The sequence below is a fragment of the Amblyomma americanum genome, chromosome 4, assembly GCF_052857255.1.
Source record: "Amblyomma americanum isolate KBUSLIRL-KWMA chromosome 4, ASM5285725v1, whole genome shotgun sequence".
Taxonomy (NCBI): domain Eukaryota; kingdom Metazoa; phylum Arthropoda; class Arachnida; order Ixodida; family Ixodidae; genus Amblyomma; species Amblyomma americanum.
This window is the reverse complement of record NC_135500.1, coordinates 51,538,687-51,559,967: the sequence shown is the minus strand read 5'-3', so window position 1 is coordinate 51,559,967 and position 21,281 is coordinate 51,538,687. Positions and strand designations below refer to the sequence as shown.

The following is a 21,281-nucleotide window of genomic DNA, read 5'->3' as shown; positions in this document are numbered from 1 at the left end:
GTGAAATATCGGGAGTAAACGCCTACACAGCGTGCGCCACAACCGGTAAGGCTGCCGTTGCACTTAATGGTATAGCTGTGCACTCAGCCTTCAAGATCGTCATGACATCAGGCCGTGAAGACAAGGGCCTTTCTGCCTCGGATCTGAACACATTTCGAACCCTGTTCAGAGGAGTGAGATGTATCATTATCGACGAGGTCAGCATGTTATCTTCGGACCTGCTTCGACAAGTGGACCTGCTTCGTTTAAATAAGGCCGGACAGGATGTTGGAACCCTTTGGGGGCTTCGATATCATTCTATGTGGAGACATGAGGCAGCTGCCGCCCGTTAGAGCATCCGAGGTGTACAAGCGGCCAAAGTCGTGTGGAGCCGTGTATAACACAGATGTTCTACCGTGGCATCACCTGGAACACTTCCCCCTAACCCAAGTTGTCCGCCAAAGCGACACAGTCTTCTCAACTCTCTTAACCAAGATTGGCGATGGCGAATTGTTGGAGGACTTTGAAGTTAAACTACTGGAATCTAGATGTATATACCCGGAGGATAATGCAGCGCACTGTTCCGACGCATTTCGTCTGTACTACAGCAACAGCGAAGTGGATGCATATAATGAAAAGGTTGCCCGTGCAAGTCGAAACAAAGTACAAGATCTAGCGAGAGACTTGGTAATTGGCCACAGGTCACAAGAGGAGAAAGATTTGGCTAAACGATCGTTGGAAACCTTTAGTAGAGTTGAGACGGGCTACTTGCCTTCACTAGTCGTCTTGTGTGTGGAGAAACCGTACATGTTGATACGGAATTTAGATATTACAGTCGGATTAGTGAATGGTATAGTAGGGACACTCAAGCTGATTGAATATGATGCACAGGAAGAACCGTGCAGAATTTGGCTACGTTGTCCACCTGGAGTTGGCCTCATAGCTAACGCAAGGCTTGCACAGCGCGGGTACGGTCGTCATATAAACAGCTGGATACCCCTAGATTTGGTATCCATGCAGTTTCAACTGAAGGGAAAATTAGTAAAGCACATGTCAGTTAAGCGGACACAGTTTTCTTTGATACCTGCCTGCGCCAAGACCATACACAAGTCTCAAGGAGGAACCTTCGATGCTGTCGTGTATGCGTACGCATCAAACCATCCACAGAAACTTGTCTATGTAGCCCTGAGTAGGGCTACAAGTCTAGAAGGGCTGTATCTTACCAACAAGGAAGGATGCCATAACTTTACACACAGAGCACCTAATGCAGACAGGTTCCTCAAAGCGGAGTTTGAGCGTTTAGAGAGACATAGGCTAGACACTGCGTTTAATCGATGTGAGCAGTTGGTGGCGAACAGCACGATTACATTGGCCACACTGAACGTTAGATCACTCGATGCTCATAAACAGGAAATAGCCATGGACTCATTGCTTATGTCTGCTCATGTCTTAGTCTTTACTGAAACTGGATATTACCCAGGCGAGTGTCCTTTGGATATGCGTGGTTTCAACTTTGCGGGTGCAGCCAGACGTGTTGACCAGACTAGAAATGCAGGAGTGGCTATATATGTAAGACAACCTCTGCAAGCTACCGTTGTGACGCCTCCAGTACCGACGAAACAGGAGAAGCACTGTGTATAGCAATTTCTGCCTTGGACTTAGTTGTGGCTGGTGTTCACATCTCGCCGCAAACAGGAAATGATGCTGCTCTTAACATCTTGGCCAATGGTCTACCGGAACGAACTGACAGAAGAATGCTCGTCTGTACAGGAGACTTCAACAAAGATCCTACAAGAGACCCATCGTTCATCGAAGCCCTCGACACCAGATATTCCCTTGACCTATGCCCACTACAGCCAAAGTCTACAACTCAGTGAGGAAGCAGTTTAGATTTAATCATGTACAGACATTCTGACAAATATGTAATAAGTGATGTACAAACCAAAAGTCATTACTTCACAGATCACCAAAGCGTATTTATAGGTTTAAATAAAAGATGAAACAAAGTAACACGTGTGTGTCGTCATTCTTTACTACGACTTGGTAAAAACTCCGGCGTTGGGCATCGGGTGCCATTCCCAAGATGAAATTCAGCTAAAAACGCGCGTGGTAGTTGACGTTCTAGAGATAATCGCACAACTCTACTAATACGTGATGACAGACCCAGGGCCCACGATGCTCGATTACTACTACTTCAATAAATACGCCTATCAGAAGTTGCTCGAACATTGGCGCGCCAAGGGAATCGACGACTTTAAATTTTTCGGCGACGAGGCCCTTAACGTGGGAACCCCTTCCAGTGGATAACCCGTGCCCGGACGGTTTGACGTGTAGCAACGGTCGATTCGTGTTCACGAAAAGTGGGTGTGAAGCCATGTCGTGCACGCCGTTCGAGCCATACCGTCGTCTCGCCGGTCTCTCAAAGACGCCGCCCAACCCCATAAAGCGGTCTACTCGAACCATGTTCAACAAAAAAAAATAAAAACGCGTTTTGCTACCTGGACGAGGTCTCTATAGGCAACGCGTACAAGCGCGTACCGCGCTACAAGAACGACATTGTAAGACGCATGATGGGTCTACCGCCGGACCCCGGGGCAACCAGCGACACGCCGGACACGCAGATGCACAAGTGGGGCAAACTTAAGATGACCGACGAACGATGGGGGTGTTATGCAGACAACTTGGCCATCTACAACGTGGCCGAAACATACAAGCTACCGCTAATGCATCGTGAAGACGACGAGGACACGTACAACAAACTGTATCGCATTTTGGACGGGGACAATAACCCCAACATTTATTACGGCGTAACGCTACCGTACTTTAACGAACGCTACTGCAAGCACCGAGTGGGCATATCTTACGACGCGAAGAAAATGGAGTGTTACCGCACCATCGGCCAACCGATACTGGAAGATTTTGTAATGGGCACGCTGGTGAGGGAAATGTTTGTCGGCATACACGGATTCGACTGATGACTTCCTCATAGATGATTCACTCTAAGCCGTAACACTAGCATAACCCAAGACTACCACCAGCCATACTACCAGCTGATCCGAGAATAACACACTATTGCTTCGCAATCACCAGGCTTAACCAAGCTAAGCCACGGCCATTTTTTTGCCTGAGCTGGTTTCTTTTGTAGAAAGATTTCTTATACTTTGCCTTCTTATTCTGATTCTGGTTCTATTCTGTATTTTCCTTCTTAGTCACGTAAGGTCTTGCCCTCGCTTCTTCGTACATGAAATTTTTAGTGTCCTCTTTCAGTTTGTTTTTGATTTGTTGTTTCGTGCTCGCGTGGCCTGGTACGGCACTAATTATATACTTGTCCGCCTCGCTTTTCAAAATAAACATTTATAGTTCAGCGCCACGTCCAGTCGTACTTCTTTTTCTTGTGCGTCGTCCTTAGTTCGCTGCTCGCATCATCATCATCATCATCATCATTTATTGAACCCTTAAAGATCCCGTCAGGGACATTACATAAGGGGGGGGGGGGGGGGAAGACAGTGATGTGAAACGGTCACACAAAGGCATGTAAGCATAAAAAAGCATAACAGGAATAACAAGAATAACAAGTTTGACGTGAAATTAGCGTCAGGTGATTCAAATAGAACAGAATATACATGGCAAAGCAGTAGTATGTAAATTACACATTAAAAAGTACGGAAATTAAATAAGTGGGAAAACACTTGTGGGGGGGGGGGGTGTCACAATAACACAAGCAGTTCAAATTGCACGCAGAGCATCGCGAGGGAAGTAGCTATAGTTGGATCAAGTGGTCTGTTATTAGCTGCCTAAATCTGGTGGGATTAGTTTCAATGACAACGGTTTCAGGAAGATAGTTCCATTCCTCTATGGCGATGGGAAGGAAAGATTTGTTGAAAGCGTTGGATGAACCATGCAACCGCTGAATGCTGAGGATCTTAATCAACAAGCGTTGCTTTCGATGTGTACAAACCTTCACTTCAATTCACTTTTCTTCACATTATTCACCTTAAGGGGGCCCCGAAACACATTTTCAGTGCATTGTTTTGCCTGTTGGTTGCATAGAATGAGTTATAGTGATGCTATTAGCATCGGTCGTACCGCGTATACTGCGGTTTTTAATATTTTAATTAGCTCGCAAAAAAATTAGTGGCACTGACGGTGTCACCATACAGTAGGGGTATTTAGCAGCGGATATGACATCACTTCGTGGGAGCTTGATGATTGGACAAAGAGTTAAATCACTGCAAATTTTGTTAATGTCTTCAGATACGTTTTGTCAAGTTTTTGTGTTTTATATTACATTAACAAAACCAACTTGTTTGTCTTAGAAAAAAGCACTGTAAAGCAAGCAAAACAAAAATGCACCACTAGAGGCTCTGGCTACGTTTTGCATCGAAGGACTGTGCGCCTCTCTGTAAACATCCTACGACCTAGCACTCAACACTTATGGTTACTCTCTATATATCTGAGATCGACTTTGCGGAATCGATTCGACCTAGCCATTGCACTCTATAAGCGTTTGTTTCGGTCCCAAGGAAGGATGCGTTCGTTTCCCATTTAGCAGGCAGTGCGCATCGTCAGCTTGTGGAGGATCACCGGGCGGCGGCGCCAGATGGCGCCACGTTCCCGTTAACAACGCGGGCTCCTTGCTCGCCATCACCAACCAGCGCACTAGGAGCGACGGCCGATGGTAGGCGGTAAGCAGTAGCGGTACGCGCTATGCTAAATGTGATATCTTGCGCAGGCTGTCACACCGTCGCAGTATCTCGCGCTCGTGTTCGGATCGACAAGTAAGGGAGCCTCATTGATCAGTGTTCCCTTCTGCACCGTCGACGTGACGATGAAGCATCGCTGCGTCAGCTGGGCGTTCACATGGTTGTTGTAAAGGCGGAACCGCATGGCGCGATTCAGGCGCGATTGACGCGCGGATACTGGGACGCGCGCGTCGTTTTGACGCGTGCCCAGCACGAAATCGCGCCGCCGCGTGCTGCTGCTCGGAGTAGAAAAAAACGCCTCGCGCGGCGCGTCCGGGGCGCGTCCGCCAATCAGATTTCAAGTAAGTCACGTGGTATTTGGTCAAGTGGCATTTTTGGTTTTTGGTTTTGCCACTAGATGGCCCTACTCTCTGCGCATCTCGACGGAACCTCTTCGGCGCATTTTTTTTTCGCTCTGCAGAACCGGCGCGCACGTGAAAAACACGTGCTACTGTTTCGTGCGCGCATCGTGTTCATCGAAAATGGAGAAAGCAGTCTTCATCGAGGCCCTTATCACGGAAGTGGAGAGGCGTCGCGTCTTGTGGGATATACGCGACCGCCTCTTCTGCTCTGTAGTAAGCGCCTGACTCTTCATTTTCTATGTCGAGTTGTAAACAAGCAGCGGCCTCTTGGCATGCAGAAAGTACATAGTCGCAGTTTCTCACACACTCTTCCTGCTTGAAATTAAGCTTGCTAAATATACTTCGAAAAAAAAAATGTCGTTGTGTAATTACACTAAGATTATTTCTATTGCTGTGTTGTGTAAGTTTAAGGGCATATCACATATGCGGTAGCAGGGACAATTCATGTCGTTGGGAGTTACGTTGTCTGGCAACCCGGAGAACGCGCCGCGAAGGCGCCGCTCGTGCGGGTGCTCGCGCGTTGACGGCAACGCGGGCGTCCACCGCGCGTCGCGTTTTTCGCTCGCGGAAAACGCGCCATGCGGTTCCGCCTTAACCATGCAAACGGCGTTGCCAGCCTTCGCATGAACGAGTTACAGAGAACAGGCAACCGTGGAGTGCAAACTTCTGCCACGTGCTCAGATAGGCTTTTTTTATTGGTCGCGCTGAGTATCGTCAATGGAAGAGTGAAATGGGAAGAGAAGCTGCGCGAAAATCGTGTTTAGGGCGGGCAACATTTTGTTTGCTTGTATTTTGAAATTTTTTGAATAACTCCTGTTCCTATGCATCAATTCTCGTAATTCTTTTTGAGTTAGCATCTGTGTGACATAAAGACTCCATTTGAAATGTAACCGCCGGAATCTGTTCAAGCAGTGTTTCGCATCCCCTTTAAGGATTCCCTTCAGGGGGTATTATATAAGGGGTGGGTTAACATATTCATCAACAAGTACAACTCATTTATTTGAAATGTAATTGCTTACAGCATGTGAAAATACAGACGGGTGCGTGATGGCAGCGATATCGGTGGGCAGGGCATTCCAGTCCACAACAGTTCGCGGAAAAAATGAGCCTGAAAAAGTTGCAGTACGGGACACAGGGCGGTCAATCTGAAACGGATGGGCAGTGCGGTGAGATATGCGGTTCGGATGAGTTATGTAGGGCGGTTGTTTAGAGAGGTACGGAAAAACTTGTGGAGCAAACAGAGGCTAGTAATGCGGCGGTGGTCTGCGAGGCTTTCAGGACTGGAATTCTTTAGAGCTGAAACGCTGGTGGTATATGAATATGCAGAGTGAACGAAACGAATTTCGCCGTTTTGAACTGATTCGAGTGCATTTGTTAGGCATGCCTGGTTTGGGCTCCAGATGGGGCTGGAGTACTCAAGTTTGGGTCTGATGAGGGTTTTATAAGTGAGAACTTCACGTGTCGCGGCGCATGATGAAGATGACGTTTCATGAATCCTAGGGATCTGTTAGCAGATGATATGATTGTGGTAATGTGTGTTCGCCAAGAAAGATCGCTGCAGAGGGTGACACCAAGATACCTAAACGATTGGACGCTTTCTTTAAACGAGTTAACAACTGTATAGGAAAAGATAAGCGGGTTGTGTTGACGATGAAAGGGAACGAGTTTGCATTTGTTAGCATTTAGCGTCATTAACCAGAGGTCACATCGTTTATGGACGCTGTTAATGTCGTTTTGAAGGGTCATTTCATCAAAAATTTTAGTGACAGTGCGATAGATTACGCAGTCATCGGCGGAGATACGAATTTTAAATGACACATGTAAAGCTAGATCATTAATATATATTAGAAACAAGATTGGGCCGAGCGCAGATCCCTGATGGATGCCAGATTTAATAGGGAGAGCGCTTGAGCGGCGGTTGTTAATTGTAATGAACTGAGACCGGTTGGCTAGAAATGCTTTAATCCATTCCAGGATATTAGGGTGTAGATTGAAAAGGCAAGTTTTAGTAATATGCGCTGGTGAGGTACCGTGTCAAATGCCTCCGAAAAATCTAAAAATAGCGCATCGGTCTGCAGGTTGCTGTCAAGGTTGCGGTCAAATGTACGAAGATGTCTGTGGCGTCTTTCAGATATCCCAGATGGAACACCTTGGTGGAAAGGTCATGGTGTTTTTAAATGTACGAACTGGTGAAGCTTTCTTAAGAAAGCTGTGTTAAGGCGTGTAATTGACCGAGAAAAGACCAATATCATTTCACCAACGCTGTAAGAACCGTTATAGTTGCTGAAATGCATCGAGCATACCTATTTTAGGAGGATCGTAATGCGGGACGATGTTGTTAAGATAGGAAGACAAAATGGAGGAAGCAAACTTTCCGAACAAAAGTAAGGTAGTCCATTTTAGGATTAGAAGCAGAAGTAAATGACTGAAGGGGAGCGCAAAAGTATTTGCACTCAAATAGACACTACATCATCTTTTTTTACGGAATATGTAGTCAGGATTGTAATTCGTGCGACTAACTTAGATATCTGCAATTCCAAACGAGAAGTATTCCTAACCGTGTTATGCGCCAGTCGTTAATAAGTTTAAGGTATGCTTAGAATGTAAGATCTTCATTCGTAGAAGTAATAGGGCGATTTATGTTGTAGTCATCCGCGAAAATGTGCACGCAGTAACGTAGTATATAGGAAATCATTTTGTAAATTAGAAATATTAAGACCGGGTAAGAGACACCCTACTGCGCTCCGGATAATATTTGTCATAAAACGCAATAATAGAGATACATAATGCACGAAGTAGCTGCTAAGATATTTTCCTGGGAAGAAATACGGCCTGCCTCTGGAATGGCCATCCACGTTACACACTTAATACACAAAATGCTTTACCTCTGCACCACGTCAACATTTGATTTATCCTTGGAAGAGATCTTGAGTACAGCTCTGGAAATAAAATAATTCAATATTTGGCGATTACTACCTTTTAATTTATTTGCTCCGCTTGTCGGTCGCCATTCAATGATGTTATGTGTTTGCTTTCCTGAAACAATCTACGTAAAACCATAAATTTCCACTTCAGCAACTCCTGACAACAGCCATCCCTACATCTTTAATGTTATTTCCTGTTTAGGTGTTGTCTTAAGTGAGTCTTATTCCGTATGTTGTTCTGTTTGGTACACACGAAGCGAGTATCTTCAACTAGAACTTCATACCTGGTAGTGTAGAAACTGGACACGTAGTTGTAGTGCGTCACCTCAGCACCCTTGGGCATTCCAGTGCTTCCCGACGTGTAGCACACAGCAAGGACGGTGCTCCGGGGATCGGTGACGGGGCTCTCCTTGAACTCCTCTTCATCCAGCGTCGAAAATGTCGAGGCCGCGACGAAGCCCGCAGCGTGTCCCATGCAAAAAAGGCCCTGCGCCAGAATAGTGGGCACGATTACTGTGTCAGTAAAGGTTTTAATTTATAATACAATGTTTGCCTCCCACATACAGTACTGCCATTTAGTATGGGGCTCGACAATGGAATCGAATATTAACAAACTCCTATTACTGCAAAAAAAATTTAAGGTATTATTGAAACCTTACCTTGTACAGAGCACACAGGACATGCCTTCGAAAAATATAGTCGTCCTAAAATTCAGCAAATCGGTAATCAAAGACTATTAAAACAATTTTATTTAAGTTCTCATAAACAGTGTATGGCGTTCACTGAAGTGGCAAACTTGGAGCAGTCTGCACCAGCACGACTAACTCGCCGACTAACCGTGGAAAGTCTTCATGTCTCGTACTAATTATGGTAATCAAATACTTCAGTGGCGCCTACCAAGCTTCTAAATAGTTGCCTTATGGGCATTCGGGCGAGTTGGCGGGCTTCCTCCGCGTGTTGGACAAATTCCTCGGCATGTGGCGTGAGCGACCGGTCAACGGTAGAACACGGAAGCATGACATCCAGCATTGTGTACACATCATGCCCATAAACGAGGCGAATTTGCGTAAATTACGTTGTTTTATGTACGGCCGTTTTGTACGTGACCGTCACGTATGGCAGCATCTGGCACCAAGTCTTATGCTGAACGTCTATATACAATGCGTGCATTTCCGCTATGGTTTTGCTGAGTCGCTCGGTGAGCCCATTTGACTGCAGATGGTAGGCAGTAGTCTTTCCATGCCTCGCGTGACTCAACTTGATTACCTCGTGCATGAGCTGCGCGGTTACAGCCATTCCTCGATCGGTGATTACGTAGGACGATGTGCCGTGCCGTAAAACAATGCGGTGCATGAAGAACTGCGCGGTTTCAGGCGATGTGCCACGCGGCACCGCCTTGGTTTCCGCATAGCGTCCGAGATAGCTCGTAGCGACAATGACTCGCTTATTGCCGGCCGATGATACCTGGAATGGGCCCAGAAGATCCATGTTGACTTGGTCACAGGGTATGCGAGGCCGTGCGACCGTCTGGAGAAAATCCGCAGGCTTGAGTGGAGGTGGCTTGCGGTGCTGGCATTAGCGGCAACCTTGGACGCTGCGGCGGATGGTGGTAGCAAGTTTCAACCAATAATAGGCATGGCGCACTCGAGTGAGGGTGCGTGTAAATTTCAAGTGACCAGGGATGGGCTCGTCGTAAGAGGCAAAGAGGACATCGGCACGAAGGTCTGATGGCAAGATGAGGAGGCAGGCGCGGTCACTCTGGCTCAAGTATTGTAGTGGAAGCTTCATTGGCCACGAGCTTGCAGTTTCGCGGTGCTCACAGTCCCACCGTGGTCGCACCGTACCACCTCACCAAACACGTGACTGCTCACTCACGTGACCAACCGCGTGACGAACCACATGACCAGCCAAAGACAACTATCCACACAACAAGACTAACCTGGACTTGGAATCAAGATTAACCAAGGCTAACCAAGCTATGCCTTACCTTTCGCTGCGTATATCGTGGCATAGCCGAGCTAAGCCACTGCAAAATTTTTTTCTTGAACAGGATGCCATTTGCATGCAGAAGGAGGAAAGGTTCCCGGAAAACTCGCGGTACAGTAGCAGTGCGGCCCTCCGCATGGTCAATTGCAGATCGTAAGTTTATTTGAGCTCGCTGCCTTGCCCTTACGTCGGAGTCCCTTACCACTCCAAGGAAACGACTGCCGTCCTCTATGCCATCATCAGTTAGCTCGACCGGTGCCCGGGAGAGCGTGTCTGCATCTTGGATCTTGCGTGCAGATTTATACGCAATGGTGTAATCAAATTCCTGGAGGCGGAGGCTCCACCTCCCAAGGCGGCCTGATGGGTCCCGTGGATTGGCCAGTACAAAAAATGTTGGTCTGTCACGACTTTGAAATGACGGCCGTAGAGGTAAGGTCGATATTTCATCGTGGCCTACACAACGGCGAGACACTCCTTTTCTGGGGTATAATAGTTGATTTCAACGCGAGAGAAAACGCGGCTCGAATACGCAATCACTCGTTCCGCACCATCTTAGTGTTGCACTAGAGCAGCACCCAGGCGATGTTGCTGGCGTCGGTTTGGATCTCAGTGGCAGCGTCCTCATCAAAATCAGCAAGAGCACGGCTTGTGTAGAGGCGTCGGCGTAGATAGGTGAAACCCTCCCGTTGCACTGTAGGCCAGACGAACGGGGTATCGTAACACGTTAAACAAGCCAGGAAACCGCGAATCTGTGAGAAATCGGTGATGACGCGACGGTAGTAGGCACACAGACCAAAAAGAGGCGCAAGGTCCGGGTTTCGAGGAGGAGTGTGTGACATATGCCAGGAAAAACCTAGCACCTCAACCAAAATTATATCACGAAACCAAGGACTGAGACACTGAGACACCGTTCACCAGCAACGTTATCAGAAAAGCCCCCAGGTCACGCTGGAAAAAACCTTCACCTCTTTGTCATTTGGCACAACCTGGGGCCACGTGGTGGCAATACCCATTATGATCTGTCACACTGTTAAAGTGCTCCATATAGTGTGTGTATGCCTTCCGGTGCTGTTGCTTGTACGGGAGTCGAGGTTTCCTCAAGGTCCTTGCATGCAGCTTTTACCTCGGCTTCCTCCATCCCTGAGAATGGTAAATAATGAAATAATGAATGAATGATTTACAAAAACCGCAACCTCAAGATAGAACGGAAGCGTAACCCGATGTCATAAAGCAGTGAAGCAGAAGGGGCAAGCAGAGTTGTCATTCAACCTGTAAAAAAGCAGTTATCCGAAGCTGGGCTGACTCATCGTAAGGCGCGATAATTTCCCCCAAGGCAATACTATCATCACATTCCACTCGCGTTGTGGCAGCGAGTGGTACCGTTTGTCTCTTATATAGATGCCTATGTGCGTTACCAGTGTCACGCGTTTCTTGAGGCTAACGAGGGAAGATTGCTCTCTTTCTTTTGATAAGAAGTCTTCGCATGTTAACACTGTTGTGATCGGAGGCCCCGACAGCGGGAACAGACGAGCCCGGCAGGCGCCATCGAACTATGTTTGACCAAAGGTGCTGTCGTTTTGAGAAGAGGATTAGGAACGGCTCCTGGCGAAGGTGAGCTGTGACGAAAGGCCTCTCATCCCTTCGTCCGGAGTATGGAATGCGGCATTTCTCCCGAACTGCGCCCTCACGTGGACCGGCAGAAAGACTTGAACAAACGCGCCGGACCCTCCTCGCTCGCTTGCACCGGCGCGGCCAGACAAAGCGGGGGCGGACACGGCTGATTCATCTTACCCTCTGGAATTCCCGGGGCCGTCAGGACGCATCTTCCCCACGGAGGGGATCACCGCCTGCAAAGCCAACGACCTTATGCACCTGGTCAACCCGTCAGAAACCACATTCCAGGACCTCAAGGCGCCAGGATTCCTTATCGCCTGTGCACGTGTTTGTGAGGGCGGAGCGGTCACGAGGTTAGGGAAGAGACTATGAAGAGTGTGTCTGCCCATTGGACGCTTGATCAGCCACCGGTTTCCCTAGCTAGGTGCCTAGGGAATATCCACTGTATTTAAGCCGCGATTTGGCTGGTTTCACGGCACTTCATCTCTGACTTTTGGTCTCCCTGCTTCTGTTGTAAATATGTAAATAAATCTTTAAGTTTACCAACCCTCCTGAACGCTTCCCTCCGTCGTCTGCAGAGTTCATCGTCATGCGGTGAAGACCTCGGTCCCGATACCCAAGCATATCAACACTACCAGTGTCCCTCGAAAATAATATAGTTCCTTTTAGGGTGCTAATTAAGTGCACAGGGGAGGCAGTCGGCGCTACATGCAGCTGCAACCACTGTAGCATGACGAGCTTGAGAATTGAGCTGGCTATCGGGTACAATAGGCCAACAGCTCCAACAAAGCTTTAATTAAGGAATATTGGGGCGCGCTACGCAAAGTTGTCTTGTTTACGTGATCGGGGATTCGGATTTCTTTCAATACACAGCTTAGCAGGAAGATGTTACCTGCGCTTCCTTTTTGCAGGATTGACACAGCTCTCGATGCTCTCCTCCCTTCGGTCTTCGCTGCACCTCTTTTACTTTGACGGCAAAAGCGTCACAGAAAGAACGCGGTACATTCACTTGAAAAACAAGGAAACTGTGTCGCATCCAGGCGAGAAAGTATATTTAATCAACATATGCAGCGCACTGATCTCAGAATTCGAAACGACGAAGCCGGAAAATAGTTAAAGCCAGCGTTGACTTGCATATTCAGTGGATATTGTTCAGTTTTTTTTTAAAACAGAGAGGCTCGTCGCTTCTGGAGGAGTGAAAAGTCCTGGGTGCGAGGTATAGTATTCAGGGCCTCAGGGCATTGCACTAGTCATTCCTAGCCGGTGGCCAGGATGTTAGCTGTTTATTCTAGGAGGTAAGAATACAATAAGTGATTCAAGACCCGTGATAATAACTTGGTAGTACCATACCTTGTTGGAAATGGTAAAGCAGCCTCGAAGGTACGGCCACCAAGGTGGAAAGTTGGTTGGTAAAAAAAAAAAACACTGCGAGGAACGGTAGGGGTGATAGGAGCCCTGATGGGTAATCTCAGTCCTACTGCTTGCATCTCTTTTGCCCAACCAAGAATAACAAAAATTCAATCCAGATTTACTTCGTGAAACTAAATGCGACGTGGGTGTGCTAGCAAGATAGGTATGGACGCTTCGCCCCCTTACTTATGGCGGCTTTACAGAAAATATAAGCGGCAGCTGGGCTGACGTGGTTTCTGCCTTTCTATCGGCTACAGCTACCACAAAACCGGTTTGCCTCCTTTCACTAGGCCGCAGCAGGCACACTACCCTCCGTTGCACTTAGCTGCGGCGGGTGTATACGGGTCTCATCCTTCCAACGTAGTTGCAGCTGCTGCCTAATCGGTTTTCCACCTTCAACATGACGCACAAGGGCATTTTCCGCTTTTGACCCACCTAGCACAAAAAGAAAGGGGTGGATTCCGCTGCTGCCACTTTGTCACCCACAGCCCGTCGTCGCCTGTCACCCTCTTTGTCCTCCATCTCCTCTGAGAGCGAAGAGGGACATTTTCCTCTCTGCACTTTGCACTTGTCAACCACGGACGGTGTGGCAGCTGGCATGTGGTGGACACAAAGGGCTTTTTCGCTAGTGACTCACCTACCGCTAGTGCACTCGACCTGCCAACCGTAGTAGGTGGCAGTTGGCACCTGGAGACTCCATCCGAGATAGAGGAGGCCTTTATCGCTAGCGATGGATCTTGTCCCAACACACTAGAACGCAACGAAACTGCCCTTTCGGTGTGCTGGTACTAGGGCCCCCACTCGTCGATTGCGCCGTTGTCGTTTTGTCCGGTCCATCCAAGCTGAACAACCTGCCCATCGCGGCAAGTGGTAGTTCATTTAATAATTCGTTGGCAGAACTCGCGACAATTCCATAAAACATTGACAACGATTTAGCTCCTAACAAGTGCTCTGTACCACTTAGAACACTTGCGAATTCGTAGCGCGTCCCCGACTTTCCGAAGGGGAAAGCTATCGCCTGCAGGTTCGAACAAGAGAACAAGAAGATCAAACAAAACGAAATGATGCCTGATTGATAATTTAAAGGAAAGGCGGCCAACAAGAAACGCTTCCACCGACAAGAAAAACACACACTCAACAAGCGTACTACACTACAGAATAAAAGAAAAGAGTTCACCAGGTACTGAACGTCCCAGGTGAAGCGGCGATACCTTGAAGACAGGGCGAACGCGGGTCGATGTAGTGCGACGCGTCGCCGGCAATGCCCCCAAGGGTGCGGCAGAAGGAAGCCAGGCGGTAGTAGGAGCGGAGAGGAACACAGGAAGACGCCGGTAGTCTCCCGTCAAGAGCCCGAAGAACTTGCCAGCAGCAGGAAAAACCGTAGCCAGGTCTCGTCGACGGCGTCACGAAACGCCAAAGGCTTAAAGCAGGCTATTCAAGTGTGCCTTTAGGCAGCACGGACCCTCAGTCCATCGGCTGCCACCTCCACATTTGCAAAGAATGCAGGAAGTTTACGCCGGTGATCCAAGGGAGGTCACGGCAGCACGGATCCAACGTCCGACAGCTACCACGTCCACGCTTGAATGACACCACCTCCGCTGCGCTGTCCCTCTTCAAATCTCGGTTTTCTGGCACGTCAGCCCTGCGCTCCTCGTGCTCACCACGTTCTTTGTCGCCGTTGCCTCGCAGACACCTTTGTACGCGCACACGCAAACCGCTAAGCTGGCACGTGCATCGCTCCGCTGACCGACGCACCACAGTGGACGCTCCGCGTTCGAAAATAACCCGACGAATTTGTGTGCACACCACTTATGGTCCCCTTCGGAAAAGCTTTTTCATATCGAAAAAACTGCCGTTGGTGCACACAACACATGTTCATGTGGCAGAAGTTATGGAGTGTTCTGAGAAGTCTAAGAACAACGCTTCTTTGTCTGCGTCAGTACTGTTCCGAATTCCGCTTGGGTCTTCTGTGTAGTGAATTTCTTTCTGCTCGATATCTTGCGGACAGAAGAGTTTTATATATTTTGAGGCGGTAATGCATCCTGCTCAGTCTTATGTGCAACTTCACGTTCTTGGCGATTTCTGCACGACTTTTCTCTTTGCCTTAGTTTACTGAAAATCGAACCTAAATTCATTTTCTACTGACGCACCTAAAATCATCTTAAAAACATGAGACGCAGGGGCCCCTTTTTTATTCGAGAAGTCGGCTCGAACTCAATCTCTGCGTTGAAAAGCAGCACGAATGGTGATGAAGTTAGCGCCGAAGGAATCATTGTAAATGCCAGTTTTAATGCCTTCTCGCTCAAGGCTGTTTGGCGGGCATAGTGGTCTCCGGTGTCATTATGCCGCGCTATGCGCTCACTTTTTACGCGATAAAGTGGGCGCACAAAACGATGGAGTATGTTTATACTGCTCTGATTAACTTCCTTTGTCTATAAGATTAAATAGTACCAGAGAACATTTGGTTTTGTTTTACATCTTAGATGAGTGCTTGCAAATTGTAACCGCACATTAGAATGACGGTAATAATCGCTCATTCTTTTTTTTCGAAACATCCTGGAACAGCATAAGAGAAGTTTTATTGTTCACAAATACGAGGTCTTATGCACTTCACAAAACAGTCGGACAAGGCTGAACATGAGGGATAATTTTATGCATAATTTCTAAACGAGCAAGGTATTAAAAAAACGAAAAGAATTGTGTTTTTTGTGCCATATGATGACAAGGGTGAACTACTGTTACAAAATGAAAACAAACCTCACGTGGTGCTTTAAAGACTTGTATTTGGAATTGGCACGCCATGCCTTGTTTTACGGCACACAGCAAATGTCAAAACGTGATCAAGCATCGATATATTTTTGCAATCATATTTTCGGATAGCTTATTCTTAGTGACAACGCAGGGATGGGAAAATTAAAAAATAAAGTCCCCTTTTTACATTGTTACGCTACTCACGCTAGCACGTTCATGAGGATAGGCCGAGAGAAAAACCGCTTTTTTCTTGAGTTCAACTCTACCACACCTTATCACTCTCATTTGTTCAACATTACCCAAAATGGCAAACGCACACGCCGAGCACAACAATACTGAAACCCTGCAGCTACAAAAAAAATGACCGGGGTGTTAACTTCGTTAAACCTATTATGGTGCCAAAGCTTTCCCAAATCGCCCAGATCAAAATTTGGCAATCGTCAGGGACAAACATAGCGGCCGCCATCGCATCGAGCACGCTCAATTATGGTTAAAAATTAATTTTGGTCCAAATAGGCCCAGGCCAAATTTCTGGTGTAGCCCGGGCCATATTTTTGGGTGCCGGCACCAATTTTGTGGCCACCGTTGTGTTGGGCGTGGTCAGTTACAGCTATACATCAATACGGTAGAAATCTGCCGAGGCCTAATGTCGATGGTAGGTGGATGAAATTTTGGGGTTGGCCCGGGTCAGATTTGGAGTTCGCCATGCTGTTGGGCGCTGTCAGTTATGGATAGACATCGTTTTTATTCTGAATCTGCAAAGGTCCAACTTGGGGAGGTGGCCCAGGCCAAATTTGGAGGCCTCCATGATGTTGGGTGCGGTCAGTTATGGATACACATCGATTTTAGTCCAAATCTGCGTAGTTCGAATTTCGAGGGTGGCCCGAGCTAAACTTTGGAAATGACCCCGGCCAAATTTGTAGGTCACCATCTTGTCGAGCACGCTCAATTATAGTTGGACATCGATTCTGGTCCAAATCGGTGAAATTTCGGAGCGGGGAGGGGGAGGGGGGAGGCCGATTATTGGTGTGGCACAGGCCAATTTTCAGCTCATCATAGCGTTAGGAGCGGTAAATTTCGGGAGTGGCAGGGGCAGATTTTTAGGTAACAGTGTGTTAAGCGTTTTTTTTTTTTTGCTTCTAACTTGACATGGCGTTGTGGTTGCTAGGCGCAAGAACGGTCCAAGTGAGAAGATTCTTGGTCGGTGTTGGTGAGCGTTCGAGTGCTCTCGCACTGAAACGAATTCCAAGAATAGTCCATAGCTCGTATGGTGCTGAATTGCTCTGATCGGACAGTACAAGTCGTTGAACCTCTGAACTCAGGGCAACGGCCATCGCGGCAAAAAAAAAAAGACTGAAAAAAAAAATTCTACTAACTCACTCACTGATTCTGCCATCAAGTAAGAGTAAACGAAATAAACATTTAAATAGCTCACTGTTCTCAGAAAGCCAGAGCTGTCAAAACTCTGGCGCTTATAATTTCGACTTCTGACTAACCTTTAGTTTAGGCAACAACAAAAGCCTTAACAGATTATTTCGCTGCCTGTACGAGTGGCTAAGCTTCACTGCAGCCCTTAAATTTGTCCAACACTTACCTTCATGGGAAGATTAGCAACAGCTTTGGGGACTTTTTCAGTGTACTCTTCGTCGCAGAGGATATGCGCGCTGTCACTGTCTTGTGCAATGTAGCGGAGCTCACCTGCACAGGAGCATTGTGTCGCGCATGAAAAAGCTTGCACGAAAAAAGCTTTACTTAAAGTATTGCCTGAGCAAAGCTCACGCCAGAAAAAGAACATCGCCAGCAAGGACCACGGTAGCAAAACTAAATCTGCTATAAGTAGGCTGATGTAATTCGATCTCGTTTAATCTGAAATTCAGATAAGACTTTGCTATTGGCCTGAAGACCCACATGTGCGGTAGAGGAAAAGATTCGATTAGGCAAAACAGGGACACAATTTGTCATAGCCTATTATAAATTGAGCCAGCGCACCGCATGTAACTCCAAGTTAACACAAGATATTCTGCAGCCATGGCATTATCGCATACGACTACTTTCGTCGCAATACTGGAGAAATCAAAACACTAAGTGTTTTTTACCCGATTATTGGCAACTCCGCACGTGACATTCATACGGTCAGGCAGTACAGCACGTCTGCGAAACACCACAGATATTTTGTGACACTATGTACCAACGGTCATGATGACTTCCTAATTTTGCTATTGGAAGCGCAGCTTTGTGAAATAGTGCCCTAGATAACACATACAATCGCACGATGTCGGGTGAAGGACCCACTTTCCAAGCATTTCACCACGAGAAGCTGTGCACCATACCGAGATAAAAGAAAATTGTGTCCGCCGGGGTCGGGGAAGTTACTGTTCTTTCCTAAAGGACATGTTTCTTCATCTTCTGGGCGAGAGGACCGCAATAACTATGACTGCACGAAAAGAGAACTACGCTAATTGTGCAGGCTAATGAAATACAGGGTACAAGCAAATCGCCGAAAAGGAAGGTTCAGTGTCACTTGGTGGCGACAACTCTGAGGGCAAGAAAGAAGCATAGTGGCGTAGAATTCAAACATTTTATTGCGCATATTTGCACTCAAAAAGAACTGAGCCGTTCGGTGGCGGCGGCAGCGGCCGCAACAAGCGTGCTCGGTTGTCGTCGAACAGGATCCCTTGCGCTCTCGGCCGCGCTCATACGTTAAAGCTGGCAAGGAATCTTCGAGGTAATTCTCCAAAAGAAACTACAACAATATGGAACAATGTGGAACCACCACCTGCGTGTGGCTGCGATTATACGAGATAAATCGGACGCATCTCGCTTCAGAAACGCCATAATAAAGCCTACTTCCGTTGGCGTTCTGCGTGGGCAAGCAAAAAGTACAAAGCTTCGCGGCAATATCTTCGCAATTCTCAAGTTTCTTCATGCGATTGCCATTACCAAAGTTCTGCATTTGAAAATATAAGCACAAGCGAAGGCAACTGGAGAAAAAAATTTGACCTTCGGGAGGGCTTATTTCTTCACCTGCAAAATGAATTTCTCTCGCGAGACGTGTTTCCTTCGCACCCTGAGTTGATCTCATCGCCATTAGCCCTATCGCGTCCACAGCAGCAAAAACACCTATGCAAGAGTGTTCCAGTTTTCCTTGTGAATCTTTAATCGAGACCGTCCTATGTCCCCAGTCTTGTCACTTTTCTTCGCATCAAGAAGTGTCAGCGAAATCGAGGGGGCCGTTCCCATCAACGTGGCTTAGTGGGCTTCCGCTTGGGGCGCTACATCGATCATCTCGGACTACAAAAAGCCTCGGAATCCGGACAATCATTGCAGTTGGCGGCACATTATGGCAATGTACTGACCACACTCTGTCACGCAGGTCTATTGCATCGTTTGACTTCGGTGTCCCCTCAAGATCAAGATTGTCCTGATTGTGATCGCAGCGAGCATCCCTTCGCCCGCTCTGGAGCATCTAGAAGTGTCAGCGAAATCGAGGGGGCCGTTCCCATCAACGTGGCTTGGTGGGCTTCCGCTTGGGGCGCTACATCGATCATCTCGGACAACAAAAAGCCTCGGAATCCAGATAGTCGTTGCAGTTGGCGGCACATTATGGCCATGTACTGACAACACTCTGTCACGCAGAACCATTGTGTAATTTTTTCTTTTTCTGTATTTCTGCCGCCAACTGCAAACTGTGTAGTGTTTTATCATGTCAGAGGGAGATTGTGCTCACTGCTTAATGCCCTTTGCTGCAAATTGTAGATATCTGATATGTTGTAGTTGTTCTGGCCACTATCATTTGGGTCAGGACTGCTCTGAGGTTGCAGATACTACTTACTCTTCTATGGGAGCAAACTTGATAAATGGCGGTGCAAGCAGTGCCGTGTTGGTACTTCTTCCCAGGCTGATTCGTCCAGCACATCTGAGCAATTGGCTGCTATCAACGAAAGACTTGATGTATTGCTGTCGATCAAAGATTGGGTAGACTATATTTCTATGTTAGACCTAAAATTGGATGAACTTCTTTCATTGAAACCTGAAGTCGAAGTTCTGAAATCTGTGGTGAATGAGGTTCAGTCATCTCTTGATAGCCTTTCTGAAAACTATGACTCGCTTCTGGCTCGTTCTCTGGCTCGAGATGAGACCATTGCTGAGCTGACCACTCAGGTGCAGCCCCTAGAAACATGTGTCACCTCTCAGGCCTCTGAATCTGAACAATACTTGAAAGAAGTTAGGACGGCGCTAAAACGACAAAGACAAAGAGGCACGAACACAAGAGGACGGGCGCCTCTTTGTCTTTGTCGTTTTAGCGCCGTCCTAACTTCTTTCAAGATATGAACCAACTAGCCCAAATCAAAGTACTTCCTGAACAATACAGCAGGATGTCCAACCTAGAGATACATCGCCTGCCCACAAACCCGGATGAGAACCTGATGGAAGTCCTGAAGGATTTGAGTTTTGAGCTTTCAATTGATTCCTTCTCAGAGGATCAGGTGGTGGCTGTGCATAGGCTTGCCCCTCGTAGGAACGGTCCTGCTCTCGTTCTAGTAAGATTTTCAGCCATCAGCATTCGAGATAAGTGGCTGCTTGCTCGGTCAAAGCTACCATCCTTGGATAAAAGCAATGAACACTCCAAGTTGTTCTTCGCCGAGAACCTTTCAAAAAGCAACAGAGAACGTTTTTAGGCTTCACGTACCGCAGCCAAGGCAAAGGCCTACAATTTTGTGTTGGTTAAGAACGGTCACATTTACTAGCGTAAAAAGGAAGGGGATCCGTCCATTCGTGTTAGGCATTTATCGGACTTATCGGTGTTGACTTAGGCTATCTTAATCGCCTCCTTTCTTCTCATGTCTTCTGTTTTGCTTTCATTTCGTGATTTTTTGGCTCTTCCGTGACGCATTCCTTACTACTATTGAAAGTTGTTTTACTGTTCTTCATGTGAACACGCGAAGCTTTCGGAAGCACTGGGACGAATTCTGCTTTATAGTCGGTGTATTAAGTGATTCCATTGATGTTTTCGTTTTGACCGAGATTAACATTTCACATAACCATTCGCAGCAATTTTTAATTTTGGGATACTCTAGCTTTTTCGTCACTCGTGACTGTGGGCTAGGGGGCGGTATAGCGATTTTTGCCAAGGACAGTTGGGTTTCGACCGCTACTTCTATTTCTTTCACTACTGCGGAATCATTAGCTGTCTGTATACAGAAGGGACATTTTGACATAACTGTGATTGCTGTTTATCGTCCACCGAAGCAAAATACTGCCTATTTCATCGAAGAGCTGAGCAGAACTGACCTTCCACAGGGTCGTATTTGTATGATTGGTGGCATTAATATTGACCTTCTAAAAACTAAAAAACAATTGGTTGTCGATTACTTAAACACTCTTGCCGATGCCGGTATTGATGCCACAATCAACCTTCCCACGCATGTTTAAATGTTTGGTAGTAAATTAGTATCGTCATGCCTTGGGACCACGTGAACGTTCACCTTGAAGACAATGAATCCTGTTCATTT

The 21,281-nt window shown here is 47.1% G+C and overlaps 2 protein-coding genes across 3 annotated transcripts in view; one reads left to right on the top strand and one right to left on the bottom strand.

Annotated features, from left to right (window-relative positions):
* The window catches only part of LOC144127947 (putative 4-coumarate--CoA ligase 1), a 160,479-nt gene that overhangs the window by 73,052 nt on the left and 66,146 nt on the right, over positions 1–21,281 (bottom strand). For both annotated transcript variants that reach the window (XM_077660962.1, XM_077660963.1), the window contains 2 exons: positions 17,363–17,466; positions 8,292–8,494 (listed from right to left, as the gene is read on the bottom strand). In XM_077660962.1, the coding sequence (XP_077517088.1) occupies positions 8,292–8,494; positions 17,363–17,466 (307 nt within the window). The remainder of the gene's footprint in view (positions 1–8,291; positions 8,495–17,362; positions 17,467–21,281) is intronic.
* On the top strand, positions 18,530–20,447 carry LOC144127650 (uncharacterized). Its single transcript, XM_077660602.1, has 3 exons — positions 18,530–18,550; positions 19,666–19,948; positions 20,110–20,447. The coding sequence occupies exons 1-3, from the start codon at positions 18,530–18,532 to the stop codon at positions 20,445–20,447; spliced, it is 642 nt and encodes a 213-aa protein (XP_077516728.1).

Excerpts from the sequence above, each read along its gene's own strand:
- LOC144127650 (XM_077660602.1), top strand. The coding sequence starts at position 18,530 with ATGTGGAACCACCACCTGCGT. Across the intron at positions 18,551-19,665 it reads TGTGGAACCACCACCTGCGT|GCTGATTCGTCCAGCACATC; the intron begins GTGGCTGCGATT and ends ACTTCTTCCCAG. Across the intron at positions 19,949-20,109 it reads GGTGCAGCCCCTAGAAACAT|CCCAAATCAAAGTACTTCCT; the intron begins GTGTCACCTCTC and ends TGAACCAACTAG.